The 13,494-nt window shown below is 35.0% G+C and overlaps 1 protein-coding gene across 16 annotated transcripts in view; it reads left to right on the forward strand.

Moving 5' to 3' along the window:
- The window catches only part of CSPP1 (centrosome and spindle pole associated protein 1), a 60,239-nt gene that overhangs the window by 5,101 nt on the left and 41,644 nt on the right, over positions 1–13,494 (forward strand). For 9 of the 16 annotated variants that reach the window (XM_085052974.1, XM_085052973.1, XM_085052980.1 and 6 more), the window contains exons 2-7: positions 394–497; positions 1,076–1,172; positions 3,669–3,769; positions 4,471–4,494; positions 6,976–7,056; positions 10,095–10,196. In XM_085052974.1, coding sequence (XP_084909100.1) covers positions 399–497; positions 1,076–1,172; positions 3,669–3,769; positions 4,471–4,494; positions 6,976–7,056; positions 10,095–10,196 — 504 coding nt within the window. In that variant the 5' untranslated portion in view covers positions 394–398. Of the gene's footprint in view, positions 1–350; positions 498–1,075; positions 1,173–3,668; positions 3,770–4,470; positions 4,495–6,975; positions 7,057–10,094; positions 10,197–13,494 lie in introns of those variants that run through there. The other 7 variants (XM_085052970.1, XM_085052972.1, XM_085052979.1 and 4 more) reach the window with 4 other exon arrangements.

Consider the following 13,494-nt stretch of genomic DNA (forward strand, 5'->3'; position numbering starts at 1 on the left):
GTCTACTTTCCTATGTTTTCTAATATTGATTTTATAGTTCACTAAGAGTAAGCTTGTGCTAGTGTGTAGTGAAGGGTCACTGGTAGACTTGCAGTTAAAAAAAACAACCCCTAAATACTTCAACCGTGTTAGGAAAAAAGATTAGAGAAGTATCTTCAGTCTTGTAATCTGAAATCTTTGAATTTTCTCTCTGGTGAAACATCAAGTAGTCTTCTCCATGGATGGGTTTCCCAAGTCATTTGTTTTGTTGACCCAGCAAACATCTTAAGACTCATAGTTCTGAGGGAGAAATCTGATTATTTTTAACTGCTGTCTTAAGCAACTGTAATTGAGATTTGCATTTTTGAGGTTCTAATGTATATGCCATGTTCTACGTATTTTCTGTAACCTTAGAAACGATGGCAGATGATTTAGACAAATTTATTGAAGACCAGAAGGCCAAGTTGGCAAAAGATAAGGCAGAGCTCGAAAATGACCCACCTTACATGGAAATGAGGGTAAGAGTATTAAAAATTTGACCGGAATTTAAATACTTCTGTTGCCAAAGTTTTGACTGAAGCGTGCTTTTAATGTGCTTTTAAAACTGTATTTGTTGTTAAAGAATATATTAAAGATTTATCTATTCAAACTAATTCCTAACTTTAGTACTTCATATCTGCATATAGATTTTAAAAAACCTGTTTGCCACCAGGCATGCACAGTAAGATTTGTGTTTTACAAGCGAGAAAACTCTTGTACATGGCTTTTGTTACTCCTGTGCCCCTTCCTAGGGAAGTTGATTAGCAAGGATCTTGTCCTCTGCCCACTTCAGAGCTTGGATGTTGGGATGAGGATGAAGGGTAGAAATATCCTAAAAATTTCTGTTCCGGAAATGATGAAGTATAAAAGGCAAATAACAATTAAAAAAAACCCTGTTCTTACCACAGTTTTCCTATTAGTAATTTTGCTGTGTTAATCCAGCATTACTTTCAATCTCTCTGTTCTCCAGTGCTAATAATTGCATTACTAATGTTGTTCTTTTATGTGATATTTCCTTTACTTTGTGATGCGTTAAACCATTTTGTTTTGTTTTCAGAAAAAGGAATCAGAGAAGCTTTCTGAAACTAGCAAGATGTTAATCTCCATGGCTAAAGAAAATATACCTCCAAATAGTCAACAGAACTATACTTTAGGTATAGTATATCTTTTTTAATATGTCTTCTATATTTAAGTAGCATTTGCCTTTGAGAATTTTTGGAAGGGAATTACTGCTTTGTATCTTGAATCATGAGATGATCATTGTAATTCAATAGCATAATAATTCCTCAGTCTTCCAAAAGTCTTGGGATTGTGTGGAATTTTTTTGTAGTTAGGCTTGCTTTCTTTTTTAATCAGGAGAATATCCGAAAAGCTTTCTTTTTTTCTTGTAGAGATAGTACCATTAAAAATTCCCAAACCAACCAAACAAAAAAAGGACAACACAAAAAACCTGCGTGCCAGTCCTTGATAGGTGATATGTCCTTTCCTGTCATATTGGGGTGGAACAAAATCTTTGAAAGTCCATCTTTCATCTGGACTTTGCTGCAAAAGAGTACATTCCCTGTATGCTGTGCCAGGGAAGTAAGGCCTCTTTCTTTCTTTCTGCCTCTTAGCTTAAGAGTCCTTGTCCAACTTGACTAAGATGCACACAGCTAAACTAATTTTTCTTTTAAATATTGTGTTTCGAACATTTAGGCAGTTTAAACTGTTTGTATTGCTCTTGTGATTTTGTTACAATGTAGTCATTTATTGTACAGGGAAAGAACAAAGGACTTAATTTTGGTTGAAATCTTAACCAAGTCAGATGGTTAGATTTGTTTTAGTGTGGCTACCAGTTAAATAACTGTTTTCTTTATATATTGTCCCTTTTTTCTTTGTGATGTTTGATTGAAAATGTGTGGTAGTGGTCCTTTCTCTGTTTTGATGTTCCTGCAGTGTACCACCTTTCCTTGCTTGTCCTACCATCTCCCTTCTGTAGGCACTACTGTTTTTCTTTAACTACACTTGTGTAGCTCAGATTTTTCCCAAGAGCTTTAGAGCTTTTCTGTGTCCTATTTCTTGTCGATAGGTAACTTTTCTTTCATGTGTAGACACTTTGGGTTTGTACCTCATTCATTTCCATACAGTGCCTACTATAACTCTGGTGTAATTCTTCAGCTTCCAGTGGGAGGTGAAGCCTGAGCTTGTGAATCTGTGGGTCTGAACTGATCGCAGCTGCATAAGTAACAGCATGGTTTTTATAGAGATGTTGTATAAATAGAACTTGCAGCCATCAGCAAGGCAAGCCCCTCAAAGACCTTCAGAGTAAAATTTCACAGAAAAATATTTGAAATGATAATCAAATATTACTTGCTGCCAGAAGTCATAATGGATAAACTTGCCTAGAGGGCAGCACTTGAATAAGTATCTACTAAGTATATTCGATAGTTCTAGCAGTAATGTTGAGATTCAGATTGAATGAAGCTGCAGTTGTTTCTCAGCATTACATATGTGGAAAGGTTTATGTAAAAATGCATTTAAAATCTTAACATTAAAATCAAATCATTGTCAGTGTGATTATATGTGGTTAATAGAACGTGAAATGGCAAATACAGCAAATACAGCAAATACAGAGTAAACAAAAGTAGAAAAACAATTACAAAGAAAGTGAATCTCTTATACTGTCAGAAGAATTCAGACAAATTTTGCATAAAATTAGGTTGAATTTATGTTAATTGGAGTAATTGTGCTCTGCTGGGCTCTCCTAGAGTAATTTTTTGAAATGCATATTTTTCAAATGTCCTCCAGATCTCTGCCCATAATTGTTATCTCAGTGCTTTTCTGGTGGCCAAAAAAAGCCCTCTGTAAAAAAATTATTTTTAAACCATCTTTTGTTTGAATACTTCATGTATTTGAATCAAAGCACTGGATTCTCATTCATTTTCTCTTTTTTTTTTTGTTACTGAATTTCAGTGGCATCTATGAAATTACTGAATGAATCTTTCCTCCAACTTGTTAGTTGCTTTTGATCTTTTTCTTGGTTTTCTATAATTAATTCAACAATAATTCATATGAAAATAAAAAGCAAGAGCAAGTAGCTGAAACAAACCATTCTTCTGAATTCTAGTCCTCTTTATACTTACTTCTTTTCTGAAGTTTGAAATGGTACAATATTTTTTAATGGAGGTCACACTTATCTCATGTGCAAAATTAGGCAAATAGTAACTTTGAGGTTGGAGGAGAAATTTCCACGCAGATTTTGATTAATAGTTGGTCTCAGTCTGTTTCAGAATAGCATAGGAGATGTTTAATCAGGTATTGGGTCCTTTGGTTCTGCAGAACATCAGGCTGACTCCTGACTAAAGAAATATGTACAATATTCAAATAAATTCAGCTTATGTTGTTTTTGTTTTTGGGGTTTTTTTTTGTATTGGGAAGAAAATGTTGAAGAATGAGAGGAAAACTAATATCCAAATACTAGGCTATTTTTCTATGCTTTTCACCCAACTACTCATACAGAGGTGCTTTTTTAACAGCTATTGTGTAATTTCTGGTTGCACAGTTAATTTTTTTTTTTTTATTGCTTGTGTCTAATAAAAATCCAGATGTAGGTTTTGCTTTGTGTTGATGCAAAATTGTAATAATGATATTTAATGGTGTTAATTTTGCAGGTGACTATGGCTTGAGTTTACCTCTTGGAGAAGAATATGAACGAAAAAAACATAAACTCAAAGAGGAGCTTCGACAAGATTATAGACGATATCTTTCTCAGGTAAAGCTGCTAGTCTGGCTGCTTGACTTTAGTGAGTCTCTTAAAATGATTCTCTCATTATTGATTTTCATTCAATTAAATATCTGTAGATTTTTTTTAAGCAGGCATTCATTATGAACAATGACTGATTTTGAAGACTTGGGTAAAAGTAATTTCAAAATGGTACCTCTAGGAAAGTTTATATATTTTAGGTTTCTACAGATGCCATGAGACTACATATTACTTAGTGCGCTTCATTCTGAATACTTTATTTATTTGGTTTTGCTTCTTCCTTAGTTTTTTTTCTTAAGAATTTAAAATCTGTCACTTTCTGAAGTACTTATGTGTTCTGTGGTCTGTAATTGGGGTAAGAATATCCCTATATTTAGTGTGACTCCATTTGACAGCTTCTTTTCAATTTTAGAAAGAAAAAACCTTTGATGTTCTGCTTAACATGATTTACTACATGTCACAGTAAATTTAAAATTGAAGTGATGTGTGTGAAATGTAATCATCTTGGGAATATTCTGTAGCTGCTCTTCATGAGACGGAAAAAAATAAGGAATCAAATAATTTGTGTATTATGAAAATGCTGTTTACCTGTGTCTTTAGTTCTTAGAATGAAAGAATAGATTTGCTTTAAGAAAGGAAATATTTTTTAAAAGTCAAATAATTTTCAGTCAAAGTCTCTTTTTGAATAGTATCTTTTCCCTGATTTTTAGGGTATTTCACAGGCAAAAAGAAAGGTAGGGTGCCTTCAATATTATTTTTTTTCTTTCAAATTAGTTGCCTTTTGCTTTGTTTGAAAGCTGTATGCTCTTGGAATTCAAAAAATCATTACCTTTTTTTGTGCTTTGTGCATTTATGCATGCTGTAGTGATTAGTTGTGACTAACAGCATTGCTTGCTTTGTGCAAAATTATTACTTGTATATATTATTTTCCTTTATTAAGTTTTTAAAACACTTGTTGATTTCCTTTTTCCTTTCCAGTTGCCATTGTTGCTGTCTAATGCTGGCTCTACAATAGTTTTTATTTTAGTAGACATTTGCTTCAAGAATTATCAGTTATGTAGGTATTAAGGGTTCAGATTTTTTTTTCTTAGCATATGTACTTTATAAAGCAGGAATAAAATAGTTACCTATATAAATATTATAACATGTAATCACAACTAGAGTCAGGGCTTTTTTCTACCCTGACTTTTTGAAATCTCATCAGTGGTGCTTAGGGAAGAAGTAGAGCCAGTGATTTAGTACTTACTGTCCAGAATTCAAAAATACAAACAAGTATTATGAGGAAAAAATAACACTTCTGGTGTTATTTTTGCAACCTTTGTTTAATTAATCTTAAATTTTAAAAATACTTTTATACTTTCATGTGTCTATAATTTTCAAATTTAATGCTGTCCATCCAGATTGCTCAGACTGAGCAACTTTGGTAAAGGACCTGGAGGTAATGTGGTAGAAACACAATCTGCTTCTTTTTCTGGGGCTTTGAATAACATGCACATGATACAATTTGGGTATATTAGCATGCACTAGAATTCTTTAATAACAATAGCAACAGCAGAATAAACTGTCTTCTTAACCTCTAATCAAAATTATCCTTTTATAATTTTTGCTTCTTGATTAATTTAAAACTCCAGATTATTTTCAAAGTTAAACTATTGTGTTAAAACTGAATGTTTCATAATTATCACCAAAGTAACCAAATAATACAATTTTTACATTAACTTCTAGTGTTTTATTCTCAACTGAACTTCAGTTTTACAAGTTTAGGTTTGCAAGGCTTTTTGTTTGTTTGTGTATTTGGTCCAGTACATATTAGTTATATTAAGCTTGTAAGGACAGAGGAAGAACTAAGATAACAATCTCTAATTTCTTGCTCCCACCTAAAGAGATGGTGGAACTTTTAGCAGTTCTCACAGTGATTTTTTTTTTTTTTTTTTTTTTTTTTTGTTAATAACTTGCTTAGTCTTACTTATCTAGAAAAATGCAGCTTCCATATCAGGTTCTGATTTTGGAAAATATGTTTTTAAGATCAGAGGTAATCTCTAGAGATGTCTTCAAAATGCAGGTAAAGAATTACTTAATAATGAGGATTACAATTTATTTGCTTTTTCTAGTAGAAATAACTTGGTTTTCCATATGAATCTAGTTGTCTTGGTGCTTGAATATTTGCATGGTTATTAAATCCCTTAAATCTTTTAATGGCGAGTTTGAAATATAATTTATAATGATATGGGTTTGTATTGGAGCAGGTAGAGCTCTTACTTCTTGTTATTCCTCTAAGCTTTTAGGCTACATTGCATCATAGCTAGCAAAAGGAAACAGTACTCATGAAATACTGTATCTCACCCCTTCCCCTCTTCAGCCCATTGCACACAAATAGATAATCTTTTTATTAAGGATAATCAGATTTATAAAACAGTGATTGACTGAGAGTGGCCTGGGGATGCTTTTAGTAAAGAAGTGATGTATGAGAAGCCACTAGACCTGAAATGCAAGGACCTGCTCCAGCACTGGTGTTTGGTTTGAAAAGCAGGTACTTTGACTTGCTGCACAGTCCAGTTCCCAAGGTGCAGCACAGGGATTTATATGGAGCAGCAGCCTTTGGGTTTTTCTGTTCTGAAAGTGACTGATGGTCCATGAGGAATTACAAGATTTGGTGATGGGTCATTATGCTGAAACATTGGGGGATTGCTGGTATAGAAAACACTGTTGAGATAAAGAGATGTGCTACTGTTAGCATGAATGCCATCTGTTAAAAAAGAGGTAGGCATACATGTTTTCTGCAGTTAGAAAAAACAATTTTTCCTCTTAAATAAGGAAATGTCTTGGAAAATTCCTTGTATGTACAGATGCTTGTGCTTGTGCAACAGAAGAACTGAGTAGGGTTTCTTTTAATAAAAATAGGGTGTTTTTAATATAGAGACTAACTTGCATAGCCCTGGAAATAGTGTAACATGGAAGAAGTGACAAACACTTTCAAACTCAAGCTTAAAACTTAACAAAGACATTTACTTCCTGCACTCCTTCGCTTCATTCATGTGTTTCAAAAACATCCTGTGTTTTCAAAGTTTGAAGATTGTCTTCAGTCTTTATTTCATTAAATTGCTCCAATTATTTTCAGAAAATATAATTCCTAACAACTCTTTAGTGAGTATTGAATGGTTTTAATTTGTATTTTAAAATGTATTGAATGGTTTTAATTTTTTTTTTAAATGTAGAAAAATTATCTGACTACTGGTGAAGTAGATCCATATACTCAGGGATTATCTCTTCCTATTGATGAGCGAAGATCTGCTAAGGTAAATATATGAAGGAAGTTAAGTAAATGGAGTATAATTTGGAAATGAACCTGGGTGTTGAAACTGTTAGGGAAAAAGCACTTCCACTTAATTTTTTTGTTGGGTTTTATTATATTTTTTCACACACAAATGAATGTTTTTGGAGGTGATAATTAGTAATAATTTTCAGAAAAGTTAGGTCTTTCAATTTTTATTTTTTTTTTTATTTTTAATCCTGGGTTACCTGTATACTTGAGATTTAGATATTTATTTTGTATTATATAGATATAATTCTATACTGATACTAGTTTGAGGTTTGCTACCTCTGATCCACAAACCTGCAGTACTTAGTCTGTTCAACAATCAGAGTGCTGGGTTTTGTTCAGCAGTTAATGTTGATCTGATAAAGAATACTGTTTGTCTTAAAATTGTACATACTTTTCTAATTTATTACTCTTCTTACTGCAGCCTGGGTATGGTTTTAAAAATACTTGCATCAGTTCCTATCAGCACTGAAGGAAGTGGGCTCTCTGCTGAACACAATTTGCTTTGATATCTTTTGTGTACACTTAACCTACCTGCTTATCCTCAAGCAATTTTTTTTAACAGGTGAATCCAGGAATCTAAATAAAAGCTGATCTGGTATTTCACATATTTCATGCTGTTAACATAGGAATCTTCCCAATTTCCAGTCTTTCTCTGAGAGTACACATGCTAATTTATTTTTTGAAAGGAGTATGCATTCTCTTGTTTAGCCCCTTCAATCTCCCTGATGTTTCTTACCAGTTTATGATCTTGTTTTCATTTGTTGGGGAAGGATACCAGCCACAAAAGTCTCCCTGATCTCAGAGGTTCATGGAGATTCAAACACGAAAATGCAACATGCATATGTGGATTTTCTTAATGTCTGATTCTTTCCTCTGATGTATGGTGTCATTCTGTGAAAGCCCAAATCAGTCTTAGAGGGGTCAGCTTTCCTCCTGCCCTCATGCTGTTGGCCTTATATTCCCAGTTCCTTTCTTGTGTTTGCTTGTAAATTGATCCATGAAGTTGAATCAGCAAAAACTTTGTATTTTATTGATATTTTTGCTCACTCCATAAAAACCACTGGTTGGTTGTTAAAATTGGTCAAAGCACAGCAGATTCAAGGCAAAAAGATGAACTCTGTTGCTGGAGGAGGACCAGACATTTGCACTCTTGGGGGTTTTGGTTTTGATTTTGTTTTTAACTTTTGCCTTGAAGTTGCACTCTTGATCTGTGTTTGGGGCTATGCTGTCACTGCAATCTGGTGCAAGACTTCTGCTATGGGGTTGGTTTGCCTTGCCCTTGTGCTTAAACTGTCTGTCCCTCTTGTGCCATAGGAGGAGCCAGGTGAGAACTCAAATCAGTGAAAATTGCTTTTATGAAAAAGCCCCAAACTCCAAGTTATATAAGTATAAAAAGGAGGCAGCAAGAATGAAACAACCACAAAGGACAAAGGACTCCTCAGGGGCAGCATGCACTTGCACTGAGTTTATGTTAGCTTCAAGTTCTCACGAACTTTGTATTAACCCTTGCAAGTAGGCGTGCTGTAACAGTGAAAAATAAAGTATGTTTGATTAATTTTGTGGATTAATTATTTGTACTAGAAACATGTCTTATCATTGGTGGGTTTATATCATATCAGCTCTGCACAGGTGTGTTGTATCTTTTTTACCAATTTGTTCCCGTTGCAGAACCTAAAAGCTGCCAGAAGATGTCGCACTGTGCCCTGTTAATCAGTTGGCCTCTGGGCAGAGTAATGAGAGGTTAACATTTGCATATTAGTTTCCTTTATTAGGTCAAATGCGCAGTCATACAGCATATTGAATTTTCTGCTGGATGTTTTGCCACCTATTAAAGACAATGCTGGTTTCTCACCTTTGGAAAATGCCTCTCAGGCAGCTTTCACGACTGTCTGCGTGTTTTATATTGTCACTATTAGAAAATCTATAGACACACATTTTGGAAAAAACCGCAAAAACCTGAAAATGATTTTGGAGAGCATTAGTCTAATCTGCAAAATTTGTAGTAATCTGGTATTTACATGGGGATTGAGGTGTAAATTGTTTCTGTTTGAAATTTGTTCATGAGAAACTAAATGGATGTGTAATGTTCAGATTTTTTTAGTACTTTTACTTTTTTATTGGAAAATGCTGTAGTGGAAAAGAGCCTGATTCATAATACTTTAGTATGATTCTCTTTTTTTCCTTTATATGCTTGTTGGAATGAGGTAGTATAAGAGATGCCCCGTGCTCTAAACATAAGGGACTAATATAAAGAAGTCATGCAAATTAGAGTTTGCTTTATCTGGAGACCTTTGTATTTCCTATTACATTATTAGGCTATTGATGTATAATTAATGGATATTTTTAGACCTGAGAAAGCTGGTTATAAATGTTATCACCTTGCACAAACAGCTAGGACAACAAGCTTAGATCCTGGTTTTTTTGGTTTTCCTTGCATTCTTTGCACTTTTGACTTTTTGCAGTCGGTTTAACTGCTTGTTTGAACTTGACAATTCAAATTATAATACCCTAAGCTGTAATTGATACATCTTGTCTATACTTGCATTTGCTATCCTGTTTTAATTGTGAATGGGGCAAGTCACCACTAAACTTAACACAAAGAAATAAATCATATGTTTGAAAATCAGCTGTAAATACATTAGATTGGAAATCAGAAGGTGATTCCTAATTGTGGGTGAGAGGCTTTGGCAAATTTTGGAATAGGCTTAGCAGGAGGAAACATACCTGGTTTTAAGAGGGACCTTGAAATACAGCAGTGTCTCTGGAGACTAGACTTCATGCCCAAGAAGCTGACTTCTACTTACAGGTTTCAGATTAAGAGAAAATGCCATGCTAAGAGAAAATTAACTAAAACCTCAAAGCAATTCAGGCCTTATTTGTACATCATAAGGAATGTGAAGGGGTGGGGGGCAAACACACAGTTTGCACGTATTCATTTAATACTGCAATTCTATGAAATTAAAAGCTACTAAAAATGCAAAATTATGATTCCTTTTTCAATGCCTATTTTAGGAGAAATTACGGCTTGAAAGAAACAAGGAGTACAATCAATATCTCAGGGATAAAGAAGAATGGAATGAAAGGCTAAGGAAATTAGGAAAGAAAAACAGAGAGGTAATGGAGTTTTACAGTCCTGTCATTGATTCAGACATACAAAGTAAGACAAAATAAACAAATAATATACAATTAGGCCACAATTTTATTAATGCTTCTAAGCAAGTCTTGGTTATGACTCATACATTTCAGTTCTTGATTCCTGCTTCTGTCATGTCTGTCTGGTAGAAGGATGCTTTCATTCTTCTGTGTGTCTGAAGCAAATCTCTCGGTTGTTCTTGGTGATAAAAGTGGTATTCAGAAAAGCTGTCTGTTTGAAAAAAATGTCAAACTCCACATAGTGTTCCTTAGCTTTTATTTGTAGATGCTTTTCCCCTCTGTCATGCAGAAAGCCAGGCAAGTGTAGGCAGCTGTCCAGAACATGGTGCTGTGCGTTTGTGAATAAAAACCAAAAAATCCTTTAATTTTAATGTTTGTGAATAAAAACCAAAAAATCCTGAAAGTGAGCTAGACACACATATAATTGAAATCCTGTTCTGAGCTGAGGCCTTTGATTTGTATATCAGTAAGCAGCTGGGAACACACACACACACTCACCTCTGTTGGATCTGGGAAAGAATCAGAAGGGTGAAAGTGAGAAAGATTGTAGGTTGAGTTAAAGACAGTTTAATGGGTAAAGCAAAAGCTGCTCACACAAGCAAAGCAAAACAAGGAATTAAATCACCACTTCCCACAGGCAGGTGTTCAGCCATCCCCACAAAAGTCAGGCTCCATCACATGTAATGGTGACTTGGGAAGACAAATGCTATCAGTCTGAATGTTCCTCCCTTCCTTCTCTTTTCCCCAGCTTTATATGACCTCCTATAGTGTGGAATATCCCTTTGGTCAGTTGGGATCATGTGTCCTGGTTGTGTCCCCTCCCAATGTCCCATGTACTTGCAGCCTCCTTGCTGGTGGGGCAGTGTAAGAAGCAGAAAAGCCCTTGACACTGTGCTAGTACTTTGCAGTAGGAATTAAATTATCCTTGTGTTATCAACACTGTTTTCATCACAAATCTAACACATAGCCTTGCGCAAGCTACTATGGAGAAATCTGTCCCAACTAAAACTAGTGCATCAGCCAATAGGATTTTTAGATCTGATTAGCATTGTTGTGAGACCCTTTGTTTTAGTAATCTGGAAGCAATATATTGATCTGTAAAATATTTTTAACTGTAAAATCTTATGTAGATAAATTTTCTTTTTAAAATATTTTTGCCTCAGTTTAGTGATGGACTGTAATAATTTGGAACTTTCATCTACTGAGTTTGATTTAAGAAGTCCTTCCACTTCTTTTTAATATTGAAATTCTAAAGGATACAGTAGTGTGGAGCTAGGTCATTCTATGAAGGACCTTGTATTTGTACCCAAAACAACTGGAAGTTTAATGCTTCCTTTTCAGCAGTTGGCAAGTGCCAATCCCCCTGTATCTGTAATTTCTGTTTAGAAGAATGTTTCTTGTCTGTCTCTAGAAAGATTGGTTTTTTTATGAGAAACATATTTTCCTTCAAGTGCATTGGAGTGTCATATAGTTGAAAACTATTTTAATCTGTGGCAGCATTCAGGCTTCCTTTAGATGTTGGAATTCAGTATCTCATTCTTACTGCCTTCTTCAGGACTTGGAGTGCTACACAGCAGTGATCCCTAGGAAACACTGGCAAAAATGCAGCTTGTTTTTGTGCAACTGTGTCTATAAATCTGTAAATTTTTTCTACATGTTTGGACACTTAGGTTTCCTACACTGACTTACATAATGAAATCTTTTTAGGGACTCAAAGGTTTTTCTTTTTGCATTATTTGTCATCCAATTGGACCTTTAAGTTGTATTTTTATTATTCTTGTGTAGAAACAATTTTGGTGTCAGAAAAGAACAAACTGGAAAAAAACTGGTCAGGATTTGTTAAAATTATGCCATCTCTGAAGGGTGTTAATTTAAGGGAGTGAGAGTCAAATTACATGTGACCTCCAAAGTTTGATCCAATAGTTTAGATAGTCATAGGAAAAACACTGCTTAGAGTAGAGTTAATTTCACAGTTTAGAGTAGGTTGGTCAAGCTTCATTTGGTGGAGTTTTTAAAGGATGGAAAATCCACAGTCCTCTGGGCAACCTGTTCCACTGCTTTAATTGCTTGATCTGAACTTCTGTTCCTCTGTATCCCACTGGAATTTCCTTTGCTGCAACTTGTGACTGTTGGTTCTTTGAAAACTATGAATACTGGTGTCTCTCTGACCACTTGTTCCATAGGGCCTGCAATTATTAGTTCCTCCTGCCCCATACACATCCTCCTTAATCATTTTCCAGGCTGAATAAACGCAGCTCTGTCAGCTTCTCCTTTAAGAGCTCAAATACCTTAACCATCTCAGTAGCCACCTTCTGCACTTTCTCCAGTTCATCAGTATCTGTTGGGAGGGGAGACAGAGACTGGACACACTACACCAGAACTTAAGTACTGAATAAATACTGAGCAGAGGAGAAGGATCATTTAACTTGACCTGCACAGATACAGCAGCCCAGGGCGTCGCTGGCAGTCATCAACTGCAAGAGTGCTCTGCTGCCTCGTGTTCAGCTCCTTGTCCACCACTAACCCAGGCCTTTTTCTGCAGAACTGCTCTCTAGGTGGTCAGTGCCCAGCCTGTCCTGGTGTGTGGCACTGTTCTGTCTCAGATGCAGAGTTTTGCCTTTGCATTTTTGTCAGCATGTTTCTCCAGTTTGTCAAGACCCTTCTGAGTGGCAGTCATACCCTCTAGTGTATTGATCCTTCTTCCCAGTTTGGTGTCATTTACATGCTAAATTTATTTTTCATTAAATTTTGTGAAGTATGAGTTACTGTTACTGTTATTCCATAGAAGAAAGATTTGAGAAAGATTAGTACACAGAAATACGACAGGATTTATCCAAAACCATGGTTATTGTTAGGACTGTGTATTGAACACTAGTCCAGAGTGTCATAGGGGTTTTTTTAAATCTATCCTTTCTCATTATGACATTTCCTGAGGAGCAGAGAAATAGATTAAGAAATGTTCATGTTAAAAGGTTGTGCTCATGGTTGAGAAGTATTACAGACTTGCCTGAATCTGGATAGAGTGAGGATACCTAGTCACTTAATAAAGTAAAGTTTGAAGTGTTTTTTTAATTCTTTGCACCTGAAAAACTGAAGGTCAGATTGGAGTTTGTAAAAGACTTGTCCAGTATTGGTAGCCATTCTTCTAAAAGACATTAGATAAGAGGAAGAGTAGTTTTTTTTTTTTCCTCAGGAAAAATTAATAAAACCCTAGCTTTTAAGCACTTCTTGAACTATGTTCCTTGCTCACCTCTCCCCT

Source organism: Lichenostomus cassidix, chromosome 2 (assembly GCF_008360975.1).
Source record: "Lichenostomus cassidix isolate B80296 chromosome 2, HeHo_3.0, whole genome shotgun sequence".
NCBI classification, from domain to species: Eukaryota; Metazoa; Chordata; class Aves; order Passeriformes; family Meliphagidae; genus Lichenostomus; species Lichenostomus cassidix.